General features: G+C 39.7%; 1 protein-coding gene across 6 annotated transcripts in view; it reads right to left on the bottom strand.

The window, feature by feature from the left end:
- The window catches only part of LOC131217650 (probable starch synthase 4, chloroplastic/amyloplastic), a 31,294-nt gene extending 11,575 nt beyond the window's left edge, over positions 1 to 19,719 (bottom strand). Inside the window, exons 1-12 of one of the 6 annotated variants that reach the window (XM_058212589.1) lie at positions 19,451 to 19,715; positions 19,159 to 19,282; positions 12,626 to 12,893; positions 12,005 to 12,526; positions 11,828 to 11,926; positions 11,639 to 11,691; positions 8,455 to 8,512; positions 6,588 to 6,670; positions 5,865 to 5,942; positions 3,040 to 3,119; positions 1,789 to 1,985; positions 1,296 to 1,370 (exon numbers count right to left, since the gene is read on the bottom strand). In XM_058212589.1, coding sequence (XP_058068572.1) covers positions 1,296 to 1,370; positions 1,789 to 1,985; positions 3,040 to 3,119; positions 5,865 to 5,942; positions 6,588 to 6,670; positions 8,455 to 8,512; positions 11,639 to 11,691; positions 11,828 to 11,926; positions 12,005 to 12,526; positions 12,626 to 12,853 — 1,473 coding nt within the window. In that variant the 5' untranslated portion in view covers positions 12,854 to 12,893; positions 19,159 to 19,282; positions 19,451 to 19,715. Of the gene's footprint in view, positions 1 to 1,295; positions 1,371 to 1,788; positions 1,986 to 3,039; positions 3,120 to 5,864; positions 5,943 to 6,587; positions 6,671 to 8,454; positions 8,513 to 11,638; positions 11,692 to 11,827; positions 11,927 to 12,004; positions 12,527 to 12,625; positions 12,894 to 19,158; positions 19,294 to 19,450 lie in introns of those variants that run through there. The other 5 variants (XM_058212592.1, XM_058212591.1, XM_058212588.1 and 2 more) reach the window with 5 other exon arrangements.
- Between the last annotated feature and the right edge of the window lie 5,936 nt (positions 19,720 to 25,655).

Raw genomic sequence — 25,655 nt, 5'->3', positions numbered from 1 at the left:
GTAAAAAGCATATTGTAGAAAGAGAGTTCAGCTCGTCGGATGCTCAGCTCCTTTCGGCTATGAATCTTGCTTCCATCTTTTCCGGCTAGTTGTGTGAAGTGGGTTTTGCTCTTTGGAGCTTGCCATACTTTGGCCTTTGCTTCCCTTTTGGGCTTCTTCTTGCCCTTTCCCTCGCAACCCCCCCAACACCGCCCCGCCCCCCCCCTTTGTTTGTTAGTTTTCCTAGCCCAGTTCTCTTTTTTTCTCCCTCACCCGGAATGTGGGCTTTCATATTTCTTTCTAGCCCGGGTTGTACGCTTTTCTGTTCTACTTCCTTGGCCCAAGTTGTGGGCTTCTTCTTTTTTTTTTAATGATGTCAGGGTATCCCTGCCCCATTTTGAGGTGAGACTATTCCCCGCGGATGCACGCAATCACCCGCAAACCACGTGCATCAGGTAATCCCAGGGAGGGGAATCAAACTCGCATCTGTGGGGAGCGCATCCACGATGCTTGCTGTTCGCCCAGACCCCCTCTTTGTTCACTTTGTATTCTTGGGCTATTGGCCCTTTCGAAGTAATAAAATCTTGCTCATCTTCCCAAGAAAAATGTATCCAGAAAACTGTCTGTATATTGTTGATAATTCCAATAGAAATGTCCACCATCTAGCTTGAATGTATGATGCTTCATGAACATAAAAAGTTGAATAAACAACCGAAACCACAATAGAAGGCATGATGCATGCAATAATGTTAATGCCAAGTTCAAGGGCTATGCAAGGTTTGACCATATATTGCCAATCCATGATAATAAAAAAAAAAAAAAAAAACTTGTGGGTTGGCTTAGAATTCAGCCTCTACTTACTGACTCTAATCTCATATTTTGTAAGAAAAAAGAGGTGATTGATTCAGCTGAGTCTTTATAAATTACACGAGTTTTTCATCCGCTTAACCAAGTTGAATTCAGAAAGGAAAGGACCAGATTCTGAACCAAATGTCAACCATATGATTCCAAAGATGTTGTTTCAATTCCGTCAGAAGACTAACCAAAAACTGACCACAAGTTAAATCTTTAAAGAATAACAGCCATTTGTGTGTCATTCAAGCTGTATTCATTTCAGCTTTTGTTGAAATTTAATAATGGCAACTTTTGCATTCTGCCATGGGAACAAAATAGCATATCATTCCAAGTGGATCACCATTTTGGTTTAGGCATCACATAAGACAACATGCCCAAAGGAATGCAACCTAGAACAATGGACAGTAGCATTATGACTGATTCCTGTATACAATTATAAATGCAGGATCTCACAGCATTACCGCTTTTGCGAGTCCCTCAAATTCTCTTTCAACTCTACCATCTGGAGCTTTTCCCAGTAGAACCATTTGTCCACCCTACAAAGTGATTAGGAAAAAAGACTTAGAGTACAGAAAAAGTGTGAAGTATCTACAAACAAAGATCCTTGATGCTTGTGAACTTATTAAAAATAAGGTTAGCTTATTCGAGTATGGGTTAAAGAGACAGCAATAACTTTGGTTACAGAGACTACCACCAGGAATACACATGCACCCAAATCCACTGGATTGGGAAAAGACACAAGGGAAAAGGAATCTGCTGTGGCCAATCTCCAAAATGAATTTCTCAAATTGCACATGAGCAGTTGGGTAATTTCTTTTGATAATTATCCTGATAATATAATGTTGTAAAGCTTTCCTCATTACTAGTGAAGCCTAATCCATATAGATTTAAAGCAATTGAATAAATAACTTTAGCTATCATGTGTGGAATTAGATAAGATGATAGAGGACGCACAAGTTCTTCAATGCACTTTATTGCAGAATTAATCAAGTGTAGACCCTTCTGAGCAACCAACCGAGTAATGCAGACAACCAGCGGTACCCTATTTGCATTATTTGGCACATCTATACCAGCCAGCGTGCACTCTAGATCTAAACCAAGCCCCTTTTGGACATAGCGTTTGCATTTCTTTTTGCCTTCAGCATCTTGTGCTGCAAGCCAGTAATACACAAAAGTTAAAGAGAAGCTAAGGCATCTTGCATTTGATCTTCTTACTAGCTTGGAATCATAAATGTAACTAAAAGAGCCATTCCAATGTGAGTCAAAGACATATTTGAAAAGCAGGAAAAGATGCATTGATCCATAATAAAGCCTAACAATGCTTCCAATGATCAATCATAAATCTTTAAAAGGAAATACAGGGAGCAATGTGATCGTCTGATTGGGAAAATATGAGTTATAAGCATCTTTGGATACAAATGACAATCCAAGGAAGATTGTTTCAGCCAATGACAATGACAGGAAATAATTTAGCTTTTGAAAATAAACAACAGAACCAATGGCTCTGGATTGCATGCATCTAGAGAATCTTTGTGAATTACAGTAGACACCCATTATATTCACCCTACAAAAACAGTAGACATGCGTCCAACTGTTATCAACTCTTGTATGCAGTGTTGTAACTTATGTGATGTTTGCATCCCACTTGGAGTTCATGCTGGTTAGGGTTCTCATTTAACAATATGGATAAATGCCTGATCCCAGGCCTGCAGTGAATTTTAGTACACCTGTATCTCACACACTTCTAGTCTAACTATGTAAACATGGTAGGGAATCTGATTGACAGGAGTATGCAGATATGGATTTGTGCATATGACCCAACCAATGCTTCACTCCGACTATTTTATGACATTTCACCATATTAGAGCAACCCAGGAGGCCAGAACCTATCAATGATAATTGAATTCAGAACCTACGTGGTATGTGGATATTGGCTTTGAATTTTACAAATGGTAACATGATGCCATTGATACCTAGTTGATGCCATCAGTGCCTACTTGTTTATTTGATCAAACATGCAAACACCAGAACATTGCACATGAACACACACTCACACAAACACGCCCCCACACCTGCACACACCCACAAACGCATGCACACAAGACCCACACAAACGCATGCACACACGCACATATACACACAAGACCCACACAAACACGTGCACGCGCACACACTAGAATAGTTTCTGAAGTTTTGAAATGTTACCACTGAAATTAGCAGGCAAGAAAACATCCGTAGCCGGATTCCAGAGGGCAGTGTCGATTCCATTTAAAATACCATAATACCTATAAAATCATGTATCTGCATTGTCAAATACACAGAGCACAAATGGAACTGCAGAACTATAGATGCAGAAAAACTATGGGGTACATACACAAGGGGCATGAAACAGTAATTAATGGGTGCCGATGCATCAGTACATGAATGATGTACTGATGTGCTATTCCTTACAAGTGAGTCTCATGATGGGCACATTTTAGAAACGCAACAGAATAAAAAAGCTTTTAAAAATCCAATATTAATTGGTCAATTGGGATCCATGTTTAGATCTGGTCATATTTTCACAAAAACAAAAAAATCTAATTCAATTAGATATACTTGACGATGATCCATCAATCGAATGCCACTGTTGATCTCTCTGAGCTCTCCCAGATCTATCCCAAGTGGAGAAGGGCAGAGAGCCGCCGTCGGAATCCTAGTAGGGACCAGATCTGACGTTGAGCCGTCCAAGAAACGGACCACCACACACAGAGACATGGATGTAAGGACTAGAGCAGTCTAGTCGTGACCCGCCTCTCTTTTCTCTTCCTCGCTTTTGCTCTAGCCGCGCACGGGGGGGGGACCCAACCGTGAAGGATGTTCGTAAACCTCTAATAACCATGCATTCCAACCAGTGGTCACCATTCTGGGCAATTCTCATGCCACCCAAGGTATAGATCATCTTAGATCTCAACCATTGGATATCCATTAAATGTGATTTAATACAAATCCACGGTCGGAAACGAAAATCAACGGTTGAAATTTTTTTGTTAACCAATTAAAAACCTTATAGGTGCTGGCAAGCCATTTAAACACTTGATGGACTATCCAAACCATCAGATCGCCCACCTATTCATATGATATTCATGTTCCGGGAAGACAGTGGATCCCTTGTTGGATCGTGCGTACTTTGAGGACCCTGATGAAGAAACCCAGATACACTCACTTTTAGTGGCTATGTAGAAGCCTCGGAAGGAGAGCCAAAGCATGATTAATCAGGGCCTCTCCATCCGCACATCCTCAGGTCATGGGGACTTGACGGAGCTAGTGCAACCACATGCATATTCAAGTTTGGGCATCATGGGTATCCCAATTTTGATGCTTGTAAGAGATTCATGCCAATGCAAGTGACCGAAGGCCCAATCCAAGGAACCATCGATGGTTCACTTACACGCTCATGTGGGGTAGGGAAGGAGGCAATCTAACACCAAGTCGGTCTCGGTGGGTTATGATTATCCATCCTGACACCAAGCCAATCCTCTCACATGGAATGATCATCCAATCATAACATAGGTATGCTCTGGAACCTGTATGGTCATGGCCAGGAAAATGAGATCCATGCACAAAACCATCCCTTGGCTATCAAGCCAATGTGTCCAATCTCGAGTGCCCAAGGAATTCGGGGGTGATGCCTCTCAAAACCCACACAAAACAAGTTCCAGAAGAATTAATTAAGAACAATGAAATGCATTATATCATAAAACTGAGGTCCAATAACATTGGTTTTCCTGGGCACAACACCAACATCTCATAATCTGGCGATCCATATCACTGATCTACTAGGACCCACCATGGGTGGGGACTTGGGATGCTGTAAAAATCTTCCAAATTTGTAGGACTTAATCCTTTGGTAAGTGGCCTACAGTTAAGGGGATAAAATAGCAACAGTACAGGCCCAAAGATTGGATCCAATGAGAACATCCATCTGGAAGGTTTTTGGGCATCCCCACCCCCATCCACAGTGAGGTCCTCAGGTCAACAGTCCGGTTTAGTAAACCATGGTCCCACTTGTATGAAATTTGCACGACAGGGAACTATTCACATATGGAATGCATCAGTATACAGTAATTCTTCAGAAACAGGATAACAAAAGCTTACACCTGTAGCAGTAGCATCTGTTAGCATATAGTGCTAAAATTCATATGTCAAGTTGAACCAATAAAAAAAATTTGTTCTCAGTGACTTAGCCATTCAAGTTTCAACAACCAAGACAATTCCTCAAAGTAAAAGCGACTGTTGAATCTAAAGTTTATCTCATAGATTTATTACAAGTGCCAATAAAGAAGCTGTGGAGTTGGACAGGCACAATTCCTTTGAACTCACCCTTTATTTCAGGCATTATTTCTGTTTACAATTGTTTTAAAGCTTTTTTTGTAAGAACATGTCAAACGGTTTCTTAAAAGATAACATTTAAAAAATGTTTCTTCTTATTGACATTCAGCTTCTTCTTTTTTAACAAGTAGCTGAAATGCTCTTACACAATCAGCATGTGAATTGTTTAGTGGTTTGCACAGTATGTGGTGGTACCATAACAAGTGTCATGACTTGGAAACACTTTCCGAATTCCCAACTGTAATATGTTTTTTTTCTCATGCAAATGGGGACAAATTTACATGACAGAATATTAAAAAGAATTTCTTGTTAGTAATAATTCATTGAATGGTTATGCATAGATTTGAATCAAAATTGAGTTGGGTTTGTCTTGGGTTGGGGCATCTGTAATTCTTTTCTTTTCTTTTTCTATTTTTTCTTTTTGGTCTTAGCTCTCTTTTTTCTGTTTTTGTCTCCCTGTTTCTGTAGCTGTGTCACTTTGGCTCTCTTAATAAATTTTCTCATCTTTCAAAAAAAAGAAAATGAATCAAAATTTCTTATCATTGAATAGTTATGCTTAGATTTTGAATCAAAATACTCTGCATAATAATAAAACATGAATTCTGATACGAATTTATCAATAGGATAGATAAATAAGTAGAAGAATTAGAATTTCTTACTTGTCATTATTTCTTATTAGAGTGCTTGCAAGCCAGCCGGAGCACAGGGTTTCCTTAAGATATGTTGGAGAGACTGTCCTGAAAATAAAATAAAATAAAAAAGAAATCAAGCATTTGACAGTGACGAATGAAAATGATAATTAAGATAAAAATGCTCTCCATGAATGAAAATGATAATTAAGATAAAAATGCTCTCTATGGTTTTGTTTTTTTTCCCCTGAGAAACATGGTCTTCAAAAGTGAGTTTCTATGACATATGAGCACCATTGTCATGAAAGTTCGACTAGAAACCAAGCCTCCAGAGAAAGATTCAATGACATAAAAATGGCAATACATTAAAGTTTGCTATGATGCAAAATAAAGGACGGTGAGTGTCTGAAAATTGATTAGGTATTGAAGTCATAGCGCAAAAACATGACATTGTGTCCAGAAAATCCCAAAGCACAGTTTTTGATCCAGAAGCTGATATTGCTAAACATGTCCTGTTGATTCATATATCATTGTTGCAATAAACTGCCTGGTGTCCAACTCAGCAACACTCATAAATAAATGGCTCCAATCGCAGTATCCATTTAATGTTTACAAGCAGCAATGTCCAATCATGGTGGTGTTCAATTATGTGTTGCATCTTAACCAAAATACTACAATCACTTGTGTTAAATTCCCCAAGTAAGCATGAAAGAGAAGAAGCCATATCATCCATAAGTCTCAAAAGCCACTTACACCACAGCGTTGCTGTATACAATTCCACCTTTCAATAAGCTCAATCTCTCAGGATTATGGCCAATTGTCCGATCATCAACTGCCTATAATGGGCAAATTTACAATGTTGAGATCAAGAGAAATCTAATACCATGTAAAAAATAATAATTATAAAGAATACAATCCACCTATAGATTTATGCACATGAGGTGAATAGAAAATGGCACCTGAAGAAAAGCATAAAGGAAGGAGTGGAGAAATTTCATAAACAACAAATAAAATAAATATGTTACCGCATCTTTACCCCCAAAAAAAAAAATTTACATGTCAAAATGCGTAGTTCCATACAAATTTCTAATTGACTGAAGCATACATATTCTTTGAGGGAAGGCATGTTATTTCTTCTAATAAAAAAAATGTATTCATCTAGAGGTATTTTCTGCTTCCTTAGTTCAGAAACTGCTGATAAATTTAATTAAAGAACAAATTTTGGATGCATCTGAGGCAATAGACATCATTATCCTCCATTATTTTGTCCAAAAAGATAAGCAGACAGCAAGAACGAATTTTCATACTGACAACCGAATAAGTAGCCATTGTCAAGGATGAATTTTTCATACAACAATCAAATAAGCAAACATAGCGATGGGTAAAAGCTGCAGTCAGCTAGCAAGAGGGTGGCTAATGTTGGATTAGATCACAAAAAGCAAAATGGACGTGACTCTACAAAATTAGTTCCAATAAAGAAACTTACTTTTCCTAAAATATTTTTTGCTCTCCTTCCTTGTTCCCTTCAATAGAAGCATAAATGGACGTGATGACCAATGAAAAGGTTGAAATTCCCATTACATGAGGTGACACAAAAGCAAGCATATAGTATTGATTGAGCAAAACTGCTTCTCAGGTGGTACAGAGAGTCAGAGACCCAGAAAGTAGAAGCCAATCCTTGTCAGAGCAGGCTGTACTCTGATTCAGGGTTCAACCAGGCAGAGACAAGATCAATAAGTGTGCAAAAATGCCTAAGGCAGCCCTTATTCTTTCACTCTTCATGAGAAATAGGATGTTTATCTATGACGGAGCTGAGCTTACATTCACAAACTATAACATCTCTGAACAGATATTGAACCATTACTGAAATGAATCTAGCATCAAAAAGTAGATACTAAGAGCAGTGGATTTGAGCAATGATGAAACTAAAATAATTCCTGTGAAATATTCATTTCCCATTACTTACAAAGCTTGCAAGAAAAAATGAAATGAGGACACAAGATTACGAGAAGACTGTAAGATATGAACTAGACCAGAAGAACACCCGTTGGGAATTCTTATCAAACCCTTTCTAGGACCCCACCTTCCAGCTTAGTCGTAGTCAATTAGAACTCTACCATCTTTGTCTAGAGGATTTATCAAGGAAGCTAGTTAGAACCCTAAAAATTTGTTGGCCACTGAGAACAAAGCACGTGTTGTCCTAAAATATGAAATATTTCATAATGTTTGACAGCTTATGAAGACTTGGTCATTAGAAGCAGTTACAAGCAGAAGAAGCAACACTGAGCAGACCCAAAAGCATCTAGGAACAAGGTGGGAGCAGCACCATAAGTAGGTCTGAAGGATTACAGATCAGAATATATCATGGAAGGAGATGCTACTGAATTTTTTTAGAGATAACAGCCACTTTATTAGAAAGCTCGCAAAAGCAAGAAAAGAATACGACCCAAACCACAAGACCAAGGACTCGAGAAAGGCTGAGGAGATGTTACTGATGTGACTGATGCTAATGATAGTAGTAAAGATGTTGGCTAGGTTTAGCCTCAACTTACAAAACCAACTTTCAGCCAATTCTGATTGGTATTATTTTGTTAACAGCATGCAGCTAAAAAGAGCTCACCTTGTCAATAGTTGCATATAAAGATCCATCAAGACCACACTTGTTTAGTTGCTCAACCCTGCCAACAAAAATAGATAATATCACTGACAAACAGATTGATGCATTGCAAAACTCTTTTAAGCCAACTCAAATGGGTCTCCACGAAACAAATACTAAATGTGTTGTCTATTTTTAAAAAAGCCTCTTTCACTGGATCACCATATATCACCTGTAAGTACGAGTTATAAAATTTGTTCCATAATGCATTGAAGCAAATAGGATGAAGGAAGATGATATTAAATGGAGGCAACACTCGAGGAGTCTTTGGATTAAGGAAGGTGACAAAATTACAGAAGTTCTTCCATAGTATTGCTAGTGTGCAAACAAGGATTAATAAAATCAGTAGTATGGTGGTTAATGGAACCCGCATTGCAAACAAAGATCAGCTCTCAGAAGAGATTTCCCACGTTTATAAGGATTTGCTCTCGGGGGAGGAGTGGAGAAGACCAAGATTGGATTATTTGCCTCTCAAGCGCCTCACAGTTGAAGAGGCCAATTCAATCGAAGCGCCGTTGTCAGAAGAAGAAGTGAGAAGGGTTGTGGATCCGTTGGGGAGAGAGCTCCGGGGCCAGATGGCTTTCCAAGGGGTTCTTCCAAGTTTTTTGGAGGTAGTCACAGCAGATGTTATGAACTTCATGGCTGAATTTTTCAATAGGGGCTGGCTATCAAGCAATTTGCGTGCCTCCTTCATAGCAATCATTCCAAAGATCTCTGGTGCAAAATCATTAAAGAACTTTAGGCCGATTAGCCTTATTAGAGGGCCATATAAAATTTTGGCTAAGGTCCCGGCACCTCGTTTGCAAAGTGTGACAAGTAGTATCAATTCACAGAATCAGAGTGGCTTCGTCCCAAGCCAGAAAATCTTGGATGGTGCTCTTATCGCTAATGAATGCCTTGATTCGAGGGGGGGAGTGAAAGGTATTATGTGCAAGCTCAATATTGAGAAGGCTTACGACCATGTTGACTAGGGCCTTCTTGATCACATGCTGCAGAGGATGGCATGTGGGGAGAGATGGAGTAGTTGGATTCGCGAGTGTGTTGCTTCAACACACTTCTTGATTCTCCTAAATAGCTCCTCAAATGGGTTTTTCAAAAGTTCTAGGGGGCCTTCGCCAAGGGAACCCTTCATCTCCATTCGTATTTGTCACAGTGGCGGAGACATTGGGGGAGGATGCTAGCTAAGGGGCAAGAGGAAAGCTTGATTAGGGGGTTCGAGGTGGAGAGGATGGCCTCCACCATATCTCATCTCTAGATTGTAAACAATACTATCGTGTTTTGCAAAGAAGACTCTGATATGGTGGACAATATCAGGCCTTAAGGTTAACATCTCTAAAAGTAAATTGTTTGGGGTTTGTACAAAGGGGGCAGAAGTGAAGCATTTAGCCGAAGTTTTTAGGTGTGAAACAGGGATGCTTCTAGCTTCGTACGTGGGTCTTCCTCTTTGTGTTGGAAAACCAGCTATTTATCTCTGGGGCAAGGTGCTGGAGAGATTTGAGAGGAAGTTAGCTAGATGGAAGAATTAGTATCTCTCCCTCAGTGGCCACATTACTCTTATAAAAGTGGCACTTTCAAACTTCTATCTCTATTATATGTCGCTCTCCAAATGCCCGGCTCCGGTGCTTGCAAGGCTTAAGAGACTTTGGCATGATTTTTTGTGGCAAGAGGCAAAGGATAAGAAGAAATTTCATTTGGTAGGTTGGGATGAGGTTTTCAAGGCTTATGAAGATGGAGGGGTACGTAGAAAGGATCTAAAATCCATGAATGTAGCATTGTTCATGAAATAGCTTTGGAGATTTGGGGTGGAAAGTGAGGCCCTTTGGAAAGAAGTTATTAAAAGTATGGATGTTCGGAAGGAGGATGTTGGACTAAGAACTCTTCGATCTATAGAGTGTCGGCCTCATGGAAAGGGGTTTCCACCCTGAATCCAGCTTTTTTGGAAGGGGTTAGCTTTGTTTTGGACAATGGTGAAACTACTTGCTTTTGGGAAATGCTTGGGTACGAAACTCCCCCTTGAAGGTCAACTTCACTAGAATTTTTTGGTTAGCCCCGGATCCATCCTTGTTGGTGGCCGATTATTTCTCCTAGGTTGGTGGGGATGTTGTTTGGGAACCTCCGTGTAGGTGGTTTCTTCTCGATAAGTCAATGAATTTGTGGCCCTTATGGATGGTGTTTATCTTTGCTCTATGATCTCCTCCGTCCCAGATAAAATGTTGTGGAAGGTTGACAAATGGGGATCTTTTTCAGTTAAGTCCCTCTATTCCCTCGTGCATGGAGGAGGCAGACATGAGCTTGTGAGGGACACCAAATTCGTTTAGCATTACAATGTCCCTCCAAAAATTGCATCTTTCAGATGGCTTGTTGGTAAGAAGAAAGTTCTCACTATCGATGATCTTTGAAAAAGGGCCATGGTGATTCCTAATATGTGCCTCTTGTGCAAGCATGATGAGGAGACGGTGGATCATCTCTTTGTGCAGTGCCCATTTGTGGAGTCAATTTGGGCAGATATCTTGGGACGATTTCAAGTCCTTTGGGTGTTCCTGAGATCGGTTAATGATCTCTTGCATGGCTAGCACGAGATTAATTTTGGGAAGAAGAAAAGGTCACTGTGGAGAATGGCTTTGCTTGCAGTTTAGTGGGCTGTTTGGGGGAAAGAAATGCTAGATGTTTTAAGAATGAAAGGAAATCAATGGAAGGAGTCTCTCTTTGGGAAAGAATGCTTGTTGTTGAACGGTAGTCTCAAAGCTTAAGGATTGTAATTTGTATTTTTCTGGGGTTGTAAGCAGGTCGCCTTCTCAGCGCCACCCATCTTTTTTGCTGTTTGTTTTGCTTGCTTTTTCAATAAAATTTTCTTCATTTTCAAAAAAAAAAAAAAAATTGTATTGAATTATCATGGAGAATATTTAAATTTGTTGAGCTTAATGTCTATATTACCAAGACGTTGATGGACTATGGGCAACAATTTAGAAGTCGGCCCAACTTCTGGAACAGTTTTTTGAACAAGCAGGTTGAGTGGGAGGAGTCCAGATGAATTCTTGAACTACGCTTGGTGTAGAATATAGAATACCAAAATATGAAATTGATAAATATAAATATTAAATGATAAATAGGTGGTTACAACAGAAGAAATGGTATTTTAACAAGTCACCTGCACTCGCCGTAATGCTCCATGTTGTGGATTGTCAAAACTAATCTTGGTTTCTACACAACCCAAAATATCAAAGTCAAGGTATCATCAGCAAATAAATTTTTGCTAGGAAGTCGAAACTACCACTACAATAGCCACAATACTAGATCCCAAGAAGCATAAGACTTCAAAAGGAAAAGAAGCTCATACCTTAATGGAGAGATGATGATACATGTCCCAGTAAAGTAGAGGCACGGCACCAGTCTGCCACTCATGGACGTGGATGATGTCTGGTTGTGTCCCAGTAACCTGATACAAAATTGCAGCTGGGCTGACAATCTAATACCACCAAAGCAACAACCTAAGAACATGAGCAAAGCCACAGACCTGCATCCATTCAAGGCAAGAACGGCAGAAAAATATATATGCCTCAAGCTCATCGTAGGAACCTCCATACACAGACTGCCCCTTGAAGTAGTTGTTGTTTGGATCAATGAATATCACAGGGATGCCAGAAACTACTCCACGATATGCATTAGTAGGAACCCAGTTTCCATCATGAAATGAGTTATATGTACCAGTTAGCTGTAAATCATTAATGTGCTGCTTCTGAATGCACTCATAGAAGGGGAGCATTATATCCACTTTGTGGCCACGTGATAAACAAGCACGGGCAAGGCCTGTAACAACATCTCCGAGACCACCAACTTTTGCAATCGGTGCCATTTCAGCTGTGACATGAATAACGTACATAGGATCAGAATCCTTTTCTACATCAATTGGAGTATGCAGACTCGGATCCCATGTAGGGAAATCTTTTTCCCAGAACCGGATTTCATCATCAGGAGAAGGCCAAGTCGTATCTTCAAGAACAGAAGCACTGGTATAATTTAGGTTCACAGAATTGATCTGCAGAAGGGCACAAAGGTGATAGCTTTAGGTCAGCATAAGAACTTTCACTAAAAAGATCTTCTCTTTCCTTTCCAACAGATATATAAAGAAAGAAACCTTTTGAGAGACACGGACATCAGCAATACGAAATGGATAGGTAGTACAAACTGCTCGCATTTTACATCCACGAAAGTGGCTGATTTCAGATCTTATCTGTTTAAGGATCTCTGGAGAGCACTTTTGAACAGTTGTTGTACGCTTAATACTTGCATCATGTAGACCCAATGAACCGCTGTGGAGTTTCGTGAAGGAACTCTTTTGGACCAACATAAGAAATGCCTCCATTGATGTTACAGGATTCCCTGTTCAAAGCCTTGGGAATGATCTGCAAGAACTTGAGTCACATTAGAATACAGATAGCAGTTTACAACAAAGTTCCCCCGCCTCCATTATTTGCATATCATAAATCCCGTTTAATTCCCATTTACACATCTAAATGGTTAATTCCCATTTACACATGTAAATGGGATTTAGGTACGTTTGGTTGTGCTGATTTACATATGCAAATGTTTTCACATCTATAGCCATTTACATATGTAAATGGCCAACGAAAAAATCGCACCTCCCCCAATGAGAGCGTTTACATATGCAGATTGCCCTCTTTGGTTTTACCACCTCAATATGGACCATTTGTTTCCTAAACCACTAATCAGATTGTTTTATCATTCAATCAAGGTGATTTCAAGGGGATGGTCAATCAAAGGTGGGCCTCGCATGATGGACGATCCACATCAATGGGTGTACCTCTCTATTGTAATCAATATGGACCATCCATTTCCTAAACCACTAATCCAATAGTTAGGCTTATCCAATCAAAGGATTTGAGAGGGATGGTGATGCAGGAAAGGACGTGAGGTCGAGCACCGTCTTCCTCAAGGGGATAATTGTTCCGAATCCACGGAACTTCTCCAGACTCCTCACAGAGAAACCCCGAATCCACGAGGAAAAGAAAATATAAATAATTCTAAAATATTCGAAATAATTTTATTGATGAATGTCCAATATCTATGTACCTGTTACACCATTAATATAGGGAAAAAAAAATCAAAATTCGTAATTACCAAAAATAGTAAATTTCTAATTCTAATAAAAATCCTAATTCTACTAAAACTCTTCTAAAGCCTAATTTCTAAAAATAAAAGTTCCAAATAAACTTTGTTAGAAGAGTCCTAGCATAATTACAAGTTATTTCTAAAAAGGAAGAAAATCTAAAACTCTAAAAATAGGAAAATATTAAAAAAAAAATCGGAATTACTAAAATAGTAATATTTTCCTAAAAAATCGTTTTCAAGCTAAAAGTACACATTTGCTAACAAAACGGACGGATGCGACCCACATTATGGGTCGGTTCACCTCAGATGGTCCATTTCAATAAAGATTGATAGGTTGCGCGCCCCATAACGATACCCAGATCAAAAGTTATGGTCAATTTACGGTCCACCTTTTAGCCCAACCATGCTAGGAACGTATCTATAACACGTTCTACATCAGACCCCTCCATTTGAAGAAAAAAAAAAAAACTCGTCCTCGAGTTACTCAAGGGACTTAGCTCATAATTCTGAGATAACTTCTGACGCCAATGTTTATTACCCATTTTCTTGTACTTGGCATTAGGCTCTTAAGCTAATACAGTACATGTACCCATGCTTCCCTTGATTTGACTAGTATCGATCAGTTCCTTCACTTCTGCCTTCAAGATCTCACATTCTTTCTGATAATGTGAGCAATTAGGCAGACTTGCCCCAGAGACAAGATCAATGTGGTTTTGTATATCTCATATGGGAGGCAATTTATTAAAGAGTTCATCGAACACAACCGCCTTGAACTCCTGCAACACTGGTTCCAATCCTCTGGGATGTTCACAGGCTCCACATATTTTTTCTTTTCAACCAATGCGTATATATCTCCCGTTTCCTCAGATTGTTTAACAAAGAATTGTTCAGTTATGAGAGACAGTCCCTACATTTTAAAAGTCTTGGGTTGGTTCTCCATTCCCATAGGGGCCATATGTTTGCCACCGATGAATTTTGTGGCATGTTGTAATTCCGTTTCGACGCAATCATCCCTCGCTGACAAATAATGGGATTTCTCTACATATCCCCATACTGATCGGTTATCCTGCCAATAATTTTGGTTTTGTTGGAATAATACCTGATCGTAGTTGCTAGGGAGGAATCACATGCGCAATAACTTCTTCATCTGCGACCACGTGCGGATTGGCGCCTTCATCCATCTCGTCCGCTCAAGTTGCAGTTGCTCCCACCAAGCTAAGGGCCTATTTGGATGCCTGTAAGTTGGGTAAGTGGGAAGTGACTTACAGGGAAGTCACTTACAGGTGGTGTTTGGGGGAGAAAAATCACCTATAAGTAACTTACAACCTGTAAGTCACTTACAGGCAAATCTACCAAAAAACTGCAGGCGGATGGGGGTGGGAAGTGACTTCCCTGTAAGTGACTTATAGGCTCAACGATCAGATTTTTAAAAAGAGGGGAAGAGGGAGAAACACACCAACCCACCAAATCTCTCTCCGTCTCTGCAATCTCTCGCTGCAGTTACCGCCTTCCGTCTCTTCTCCTCCTAAAACGGTAGGGTTTCATCTAACCTTTTTTTCTCCTTTGAAAACGGGAGTGGTTTGACGTTGCTCTATAAGACACGCTGGCATCCAAACATTCACTTATACGCACCTGCGCACGTGCGCATTTTTTCACACATGTCATGGGCCTCTAATCCGAACAAACCATGTGATGCAGCATCCCATGAAACCGTCAGGGACTATGGCTTGTGGTGTAGATCGTTTATCTGGTTGGTCTCACTGTGGCCTGGGGTTGGTGATCCTGTGATGTACTCACAGTGTTGGTGAATCTCTTAGATTGCACAGTTGGAATGCAAGTAATTTAACGATCTACATTAGAGTTGGTGAATCTCTTAGATCCTGAGCATCAAACTCCTCATTAGAGACTGAGAAAAACTTTGATGATAGAGTGGGATTGATGATACGCTGGCCCCTGGAAATTACATCAGATTGCACAGTTGGAATGCAAGTAATTTAATTATTAGATTTTCTATTAATGTTTTTAAGTTTATTCTCAATGCTTAAATTGAGTTATTACTCCATATTATAGATATTTTGAATTCGTGGGCCCACTTTTATAGCCCACTTGATGATTGGTTTAGCTTAATAATTATCTCAAATATTCATCTTGATGGGCTTAACAAAATAACATATTTGATCCCATATTTTTTTATATGATTATAACATTTTAGAACAATTTCCCAATCTAAGCTCTGCTCGATGTTAATATACAACTTTCTACCTGTAAGTAACTTACAGGTTATCCAAACAGAAAAACTAACTTACCTGTAATCCAAACAGAAAAACTAACTTACCTGTAAGTGACTTACAACTTACATCCAAACAGGTTATCTGTAGGTAACTTTCACCTGTAAGTGACTTACAAGTAAGTCACTTACAACTTAAAAGAACTTACAGGCATCCAAACAGGCCCTAAAGCTCCGCCCTTCAACTTGTAGGCCACAAGTTTGACCTTCTTTGTTTCAAGGATTTCCATATACTCAAAGAATCGCTCAACTTTAAAAAGTCAATCAAGGAAATCCTCAATGTGAAGTTGGCCATTAAAGCTAGGAAGATCGACTTTCATCTTAAATTCTCGATCCAATCAATGCCTCGTTCAGGATGTTGTGGAATCATGTTGCTAGATCCCACCTTCTCAAGAGTGATCCTGTGGTTCATTGCTAGCACTATCCCGCGATCAGGACGATTATGAGTTCTAATGCCCACTGGGGGTGGATCACCACCATGAACAAGGAGCTGCCCTAAGGCCTCCATTATGTGATCTGTTATGCGATCGATGGAAGCCTGCAGCCCTTACATGGCTTGCCGATTCTCTCGTTATGCCGCTTCGAAAGCTGTCGCAGTTAAAAGATGATTCCATGGAGCATCGTCCATGAGATTGTTGCCCGACCTGTCGTTAGAAGACATAGATCCGAAGAAAATAGTCGCTCTGATACCAAACTAACGCAGGGAGGGACGTGAGGTCGAGCATCGTCTTCCTCAAGGGGATAACTGTTCCGAATCCACGGAACTTCTCTGGACTCCTCACAGAGAAACCTCGAATCCATGAGGAAAAGAAAATATAAATAATTCTAAAATATTCAAAATAATTTTATTGATGAATGTCCAGTATCTATGTACCTGTTACACCATTAATATAGAAAAAAAAAAACTCAAAATTCGTAATTACCAAAAATAATAAATTTCTAACTCTAATAAAAATCATAATTCTACTAAAACTCTTCTAAAGCCTAATTTCTAAAAATAAAAATTTCAAATAAAATTTTGCTAGAAGAGTCCTAGCATAATTACAAGTTATTTCTAAAAAGGAAGAAAATCTAAAACTCTAAAAATAGGAAAATATTAAAAAAATCAAAATTACTAAAAATAGTAATATTTTCCTAAAAATTCGTTTTTGAGCTGAATGCGTGCATTTTTTGACGAAACGGACAGATGCAAAGTGGATCAGTTCACCTCGGATGGCCCGTTTCAATAAAGATTGATAGGTTGTGTGCCCCGTAACAATACCCAAATCAAAAGTTGTGGTCAATTTACGATCCGCCTTCTTTTGGCCCAACCATGCTAGGAACGTATCTGTGAAACGTTCTACATCAGATGAGAAATCAAATGTGGGCCCTACGTGATGGACAGTCCACATCAATAATTAGACGTCTCTAGTATACTTAATATGGACCGCCCATTTACCAATCCACTAATCCAATAGTTAGGCTCATTCGATCAAAGCGATTTGAGAGGGATGGATAAAATGTGGGCTCTACATGATGGACAGTCTAGATCAATGCTTAGACCTCTATTGCATACTCAATGTCTACCATCCATTTCCCAAACCACTAAACAGATGGTTAGGATCATCCAATCAAAATGATTTTAAGGGGATCGGCAATGACAGGTGAGCTCCACATGCTAGTCGGTCCACATCGATGCTTAAACCTCCTAGTAAAATGGATGGACACCATGGATCAGACACATACATCATGGTGGGACCCACAAATTTTATGTAGCCAATCCGTGTGATGAAATCTCATTTCTCGAGGCATATTTACTTTGTGATTTCCATCTCTCTCCAAACAACTATTAAAAAAGTAATCATTACCCATTTACCACCATTTACTGTGGTAAATGGTAAAACAAGTGGGCCCTAAGCGATTTACAGCTTACATCCAAACGAGCAGCACTTTCAAGTGAAAGTCACAACTTGAAAACTAAGGGGCCATTTGGATGCCTGTAAAATTTCTTAAATGTAACAAAGTTACAAGTGAGATTGTTGCGATTGGTGTTTGGGGGAGGAAAGTCATAGGTGACTTTCTCTCAACTTGTAACTTTCTTATAGGAGAATGAGGTGAAAATGATACAGGGAGTCGTGTCATTTTTCAAGTTACTTGTATTAAAGATATAGGTAACCATTGGAATTTTCGAAATTAAAATTTTTAGGAAGAATCACAGCTTGCATTGATGAGGCCTATCTACATTCTGACGGAGTGAAGGCTTGAGCGGCCATTGAAGGCTATAAGCAACCATTGAACAGCTTCTCCCCCTCCAGCGTCTCTGTCTCCCTCTCTCAGTCTCCTCTTCCCTCTCCCACGTCTCCCTCTCTCAGTCTCCTTTTCCCTCTCCCACCGAGCTCCAGCAAGGTTGCCCTAAGAAAAACCCTTTCTTTCTTTTTTCATTTGTTTTCCTTGTTGACGGACGCTATTTGGCTGGGAGGCGTGCATAATGGTTGGTGGTCTATGAGGCCCACCATCTTGTCTTTGTTTTATCCATGACGTCCATCCATTTTTTTCAAATCATTTTAGGGCTTGAATCCAAAAATGAAGCATATCTAAATCTCAGGTGGACCAAACCACAATAGTCAGCTAAAAGTGACTGCTAATGAGGGTGCTATGTGGGTCCCACCATGATTTGTGTTATATCCATGTCGTCTATCCATTCCTTATTGTTATTTTAGGGGATCAACCCAAAAATTAGGAACATCCAAAACTCATGTGGACCACACCACACCACATGAAATAGTGGTGATATAATGGAAATTTTTGCTTGGATATGCAACCTTAGGTTTTTTTTCCACATTACAAGCATTTCAAAAACCATGGGCCCATTTTTATGGCCCACATGTTGATTAGTTTAGCTTAAAAATCGGACAAAGTATTCATTTACATGGGCTCAATAAAATAAAATACTTTTATTCAAGCTTTTTTATCTGTCAATCTGATTTTTTAACAATTCCCTACTCCAAGCTTTAGTTGGTGTAAATATACAACTCATTACTTGTAACTAAGTTATAGGTTATCCAAACACAAAAACTAAGTTACCTATAATTCTTTAACCTGTACGTTTAAAAAACTTACGGGCATCCAAACAGAGCCTAAAAGGCATCCGAACCACCCCTAAAGGTGAGGAAAAACACTAGAATAAATATCATCATTCCTTGTTCTCAATCAGAAAGAGCAGGGCAAAAAAAAAAAGGCATGGAAATAGCTCAATGTTTGTATAATGGTACCAATTTCAACTCCCCAATCAGAAATTGAAGAAAATGGAAACAAGGAATTGCTAGAAGCATTTCCTTCCTTCTTTCATCAGTTACAACAAGCATCCCCGATACTCCATTGCTTTCACGTTTCTTACTAGAAAAAGAAAAAATCAAAACATGGAACTGAAATTTCCATTAATTGATTATAATTTCCAACTCGCGATCAGAAGCAAGAGAAGAATCTCGATGTAGGGTTTTGATGCTTGAATTTCTCTGTCGTAAACAAAAGGCATGAGTTTCTAGAAAAGAGGATGTTGATTACCTGAAGATTTGGCGGGAAACGAAACAGAAGAGGAGAAGATCGGTCGGGAATTTAAGCGGCAAATGCAGTGAGTTAAAATGGAGTTTGGATTTGGAAGGGTGATGATCGGAATATAGACTTAATGTATTTTTGTCATTTCGCGCGAGATTTATGTAGCCAATGGAAGGGTGACAACGCCATTCAAAAGATAATTCATTTCTTCCGCTCCCCTCATGGTATAACCTTCAAGCATATACGCACCGGGACCTGTGTCCTGGCCCATGACGGGACAGGTGGCTTTTGTCGATTGCCAGTCCCGACGACGAATCCTGACTGTCCATCTGATAGGACCACCGTGAAAATACTCTAGTTGGGTAGTAACATAGTGACGTGTAGCGACCTGATGCGTCAAGATCTACAAGGTCGGCCATTGCTAATAACGGCAAATACGGTGCCAGCTGATGGAATGCGTCAAGCTTACTCTTCCAAAGCTCCGCAGCCACCTCCTCTGCGACAGCCTACTCTTAAGCATCAGGGCGCGGAATAGTTGTTACCTTGGAAGGTAACAGTTTTAGTGGGTGTTACCTTTACCGCATGGCACCTTAATTATATGTTGTATATCCATTACGTCCATTTGTTTTTCTAGCTCATTTTAGGAGGAGATCCCAAACATTAGGTATATCCAAATCTCAGGTGGACCACACCACAAAAATATTAGGTATATCCAAATCTCAGGTGGACCACACCACAAGAATATTAGGTAGATCCAAATCTCGGGTGGACCACACTACAAGAAACAGTGATGATTGAACACTTAACCATTAAAAACTTCCCATGGCCTTCCGTGAGTAGATTCATAATGTTGATTTTACCATCAATTCATTGATAAGGTCAATTAGAAATACACCAATCCATAGCTCAAGTGGTATACTGAGTGAAGATATCATCGTTTCAAGACTGGGTGTTGGTATGGAATCTCTAGTAACAGGGAGTGTATACTGATAGTGGGGCTTGTATTAACAAGCTAACCCAAATAAATATATATATATATAATGCTCTCGACCTCACGGTCCATCCTATGAGGTCGAACTGTGTAGGCCCCACCGTGATGAGTTTCGAAAATCTACTCCATCAGTCAGATGCACCATTCCATTGTGGGCCTAGATCTCAAAAATCAAGTCAATCCATAACTTTCGTGGGCCACACCACATACAGAAGTGGGGAGGGGCCGTGCACCATTAAAACATTCATAATCATTTTTTGGGCCCACCGAGATGTGGTTTGCAAATCCAGCCCATCCATTATGTGTGTCCCACTTGGATGAGGGTTCAGACCAAGTTTCAGCAGCATTCAAAACTCAGGTGGGCCCCACCAAGTGCTTTTATATGTTTTAACAGTGCCCTCACATGATTTTAGATGTTATGGCCCACCTAAGTTCCGTATACGCCTGATTTTTGGGATATCCCATAATTTAGAGGGCACCCATCAAATGCACGGTGTTGATGGTCTACACGCATCACGGTGGGGCCTACACAGCTCAACCTCACAGAGCTTATCGTGAGGTAGAGCGCATAGTACCTTTTTCCATATATATATATATAATGTCAATCAAAACTGAACAGAACGAAAATATAAAAATTAGCTTGTTGATCAAACAGGTAATTCACAATTCCACCCTCTAACTACAGAGCTAATTAACTTAATCAGATGCAAATATAAGAAACGTCATTTTTTTTTTAAGCGGGCCTACTTTATGCACTTATTAGATTATTATGTCAAATTTCAGATATACTAATTTGAGATATTAAAACCAATGCATTCTAGTTCCAATCATCCAAACACAACTTTTTGGATTCTAGTGTATTCTCAATACAATTAAGGATTCCATATTGCATTGATTATATTTATCATGTGATTTGAATTCCACTACATACCATTTGCAAGCATTTAAAGGAGCCATTAATGTCCAGCGCCTTTGAAGTTTCTAAGAAAATTAATGATAACTTCTCTTTATTGTGGATGAGAAATCATTTTTAGTTATGGCATGCATGTGCAAATATCCATCTTCAAGCAAGGCGAATATAAAACTTCTAACTCATAGCTCAATGATAAACTTACTAGAGAACTTTTAACTCATAGCTCAATGATAGATTTACAAGAGTTTCAACATTAAGGTCATGGGTTGAATTACCCATCCTAGGGTGTGCATAAAAATAAATAAATAAATAAATAAGCACTACAAGCATGGCAAACATGCCACATGTCACATGTGCCACATGCACCAACATTATTTGTCTTCAAGCATTGCATCTATGTTGTATTCAACATCCCGGTGGCAACTAACATACTTGACACATGTGCCGCATTGATCCATCATCATACATAGTCAAGACCTTGCATGCACTACATGTGCCATTACATATCTTAAGTAGTACCTTAAATAAATCACCCATAATTTTTAGCAAACATTGCTATATAAGTAGGGCCCGTGTCGTGTTTTCTAATTATTTGGATAGGTATGATTCAACCCTCAAAAAATTAGAACATATGTCAAATTTTCAATGTGCAATTTTACTCCCACATGCATTGAACAATCCTTTTACTATTTAGCGCTTGAAAAACAATATTATAATAATTAGTTCAGCACTAAGTTTTCAATGTGCAACTGCACACCCACATGCTGGAAGATCCTTTTTTTCTGTTTAGTGCTCTGACAAACAACATAATAATAATTAGTCCAAGATGCTAAGTGAAGAAATACTGGTCCATGTGAACACTTATTGAATATTATGCGATGACTAAACTTTTGAAACCACCAAACAGCAATTGTAGGTGAGAAATGGATTGCGTGGTGTGCCACACACTACCAACATGGGTGGCTTGTTCACATGGACCAAGACTTGGCAAAGTTCTGTAGGCCCCACAGATGTATGTGTTATATCCACACTGTCCATCTATTTTACGAGATTGTTTTAATTAAGCAATGAGGCTAAAAGTGAGCTAGATCCAAATATCAAGTGGACCAAACCAAGGAAAGCAATGTGGATTGAATGCCTACCATTGAAAACTTTTTGGAGCTAGAAAAGTTTTGGATCAAGTTGATATGTGTGTTTTCCCTTTCATACAGGAGTGTTTGACCTTATGAACAGGTTGGATAGTAAATTAACAATTTGGTAGGCCCTAGGAAGGTTTCAACCGTGGGTCATTGTCTCCACTACCTATTGTGTTGAGGTATAGTTGAGGTTTAGATCTGACTCATTTTTGAGCTCATGGCTTAAAATAATATAGCAAAATAGATAGACTGTGTCGATATAACACATACATCATGGCAGGGCCACGGAACTTTGCTACGTCAACACACATGCGAGTTCGGTGTGTGCCACGCAATCCGCTTCCTCGTACGTGTGAATATTAAAGGGCATTTTTAATTTATTTTGCCTTTGCCACTAGTCGCTTTCATCCATGCATTGTTTGAAATTCCAGTCTCGATCACAATTTTAAGGGCATTGAGAGCTGGAATTGTAAAATCTTCCTTCCTTCTTTTGCATATATTCAGCTACTCTCTGCCACCATATGACAGTTGTACTGACCTCTCCTCTCTTTTGGATTTACTGAAATTACCATTGCTTGGCTGGAAACACTACCGGGATAATTAATAAACAATGAAGATATGAATTCGCATCAACAGTAAAATTTAGACCCTCGAAAAATCAAATAAAGCCAATCATCAGGTGGGGCATGTGATAGAAAACAAAAGATAGCCACCCAAAAACCTCCTAATTCACATGATAGGCCGGGCCACATGATGGTTGGATCGGCTGGATTTTTGGAGTATTCCATTTCCACACTTGGATAACCATGCTGAATGGGTTGGACGTATAGTGGCCCACAAAAGTCTAAAACTATACGCCTATGATTCCGAAGCAGCTTGCAAATTGTGTATTGAGTAAACTCCGTGGAGTCATCATGATTGATGTATTTTATCTACTATATCTATCCATTTTATTAAATAATTTTAGATCCTTATCCCAAAAATAAGTATATTGAAGGCTCAAGCAAGCCGCACCGTAGGAAATAGTGTGAATTGAACTTCTACTATTGAAAAATTCACAAGGGCCGCAGAAGTTCCGAATCAAGCTGACAAATAAACATGAGCCCTAGGAAGGCTTCAACAGTGGAAATCTTTATTCCCTTGTTTTCTGTGGTGTGGTTCACTGGAGCTTTGGATATGCTTCAATTTTGGGCTCAACGGCTAAAATGTGATGGAAAAAGGGATGGTAATATGGATAAACCTCATATATTTATGGTGTGGGTACCATAAAAGTGCACTGAGTAACTCAGTAGGTGATCCAATTTCCTACTATACAGGGATTAGATGGTCAATTGCTCGTAGGCAGCGGTCTTAACGGAGGCATGTATGATCGTCATGTACCTGAGGGAGGGAGGTGCAATAAACACCTTTTTCTACTTGGATGTTCTTTTTTTCTAATCCCGCGTGCTTTTACAATTATATCAGTTGGCATACCTGATTCCTCATGCACCGTTCTGCACACGTGTAAGCTGTCCTTTGCCCTATCTAGGTCCACTCATTGGGTGTAAACATAGTTGTACTACCAGACAACTAGTGTTTTGGCCAGCCATATATGTACGTTGGGAACGGACTCCACTTTAATGCATCCTTAAATGTGGGCCAACCGTGATGTATGTGTTATATATTCATCTGCTTTTTCCAGACTATTTTAGAATATGGGCCCAAAAAATTAAGCAAATTATGTGAACTGCCACACAGGAAACAGTGGTGATTAAGCACCCACCGTTAAAAACTTCTTGAATGCCACGATATTTATTTGCCATCCAATCTGCTGATAAGGTCACAGAGACCTGGATGAGGGGACCACAGATATATCAGTTTGATCCAAAACTTTTGTGGCCCTCGACAAGCTTTTTAATATTCAATCACCACTCTTTCCTGTGGTGCCACATGAGATATGGATCTGCTTCATTTTTTAACCGATATACAACACATGCAGCACGGTGGGCCCCACAGTCAGGGATCAGCCGAAGCCGCCTCTGTTAGGAACGGGTATTACGTGACTAAAATGTGTCACACGCGTGGCACACTGTCAGATATGGAGGTATTGGAACTGGGACATTTGAGGTGGGGATTTAGCAATCATGGGCGGTGCTGTATTCTATATATTGATAGACCCCGCGTAAAATAGTTGTCTTGTAAAGGCCATTGGTTCACATGTACATATTGAAGAGCAACAAACCATATCAATTATGAACCGTCCAGATTGCTACTCAGCTGGAGAAACCTTTTTATTAAAAATTATTATTATTTTTTTTTTAAAAGGCAACATTATAATACTAGTTTCAGACCGGCGAAAAGGGTGTATATGGACCTGACCATTGACCACGCGGCTTCGGCTTCCATCTGTCTGGTCTTTTCAAGTTCATTGATTAGAATCAAAAGGGGGGACAAGAGCCAGATGTCTATACACGCATTTGACGTTTTCAGCAAACCTGAGTGCCTGCCATTGGATTCCGCAAAAGTATTTAAAACAACTTTATTATGTGAAGTATATGCGTCAGTCATCAGAATCTGCGCCACCCGATCCCTCAGTGCCACCAACCTCTCTGCCGTTCATCAGGTGGGCCTACTTGGTATTTACCTGTCACAATTCCCTTGATCTTTTTAAATCGTCCCCCTTTTTCTTGCGCATGGCCCACTTGATGAGCTTATTTGTGAGACACGAAACCTCGGTTGTGGCACATCGGACGAGCAATGTATCTGGCTCTCATGTTGCACGGCCACGGGCACAAGCGGAGACTACATCATTCTTATTTCGCATTATTTTCAAGCGCTATGTAGTTAAGGACACGTCAGTCAGTGGGAGAATCTTGATCATTCATGAGCAGGGAAGCCCCAATGGGAGGGGAATTTGGGCTTGTAGTCCCACATCTAACATTAGCATGCTTATAATTTCTGGATGTACTCACATCACTCGCACGCTATTATGGACGGGCCACGGTTAAAAAATCGTAATCAAACGTCTCAGTCCGTGCATTATCCATTTCAACGTGCACCGCCGGCTACTCTTTTTTTTTTTTCAACTATCCACTTGAGTGGCATCAATTGGACAATCAGGATCACCTATCGGAGTCATTTTTGGAACATAGCTATCTCCACAAATATAAGCTGGACCATTCGGATCATCCACGC

Source organism: Magnolia sinica, chromosome 10 (assembly GCF_029962835.1).
Source record: "Magnolia sinica isolate HGM2019 chromosome 10, MsV1, whole genome shotgun sequence".
Lineage (NCBI taxonomy): Eukaryota > Viridiplantae > Streptophyta > Magnoliopsida > Magnoliales > Magnoliaceae > Magnolia > Magnolia sinica.
This window is presented reverse-complemented; position numbering and strand designations above follow the sequence as displayed.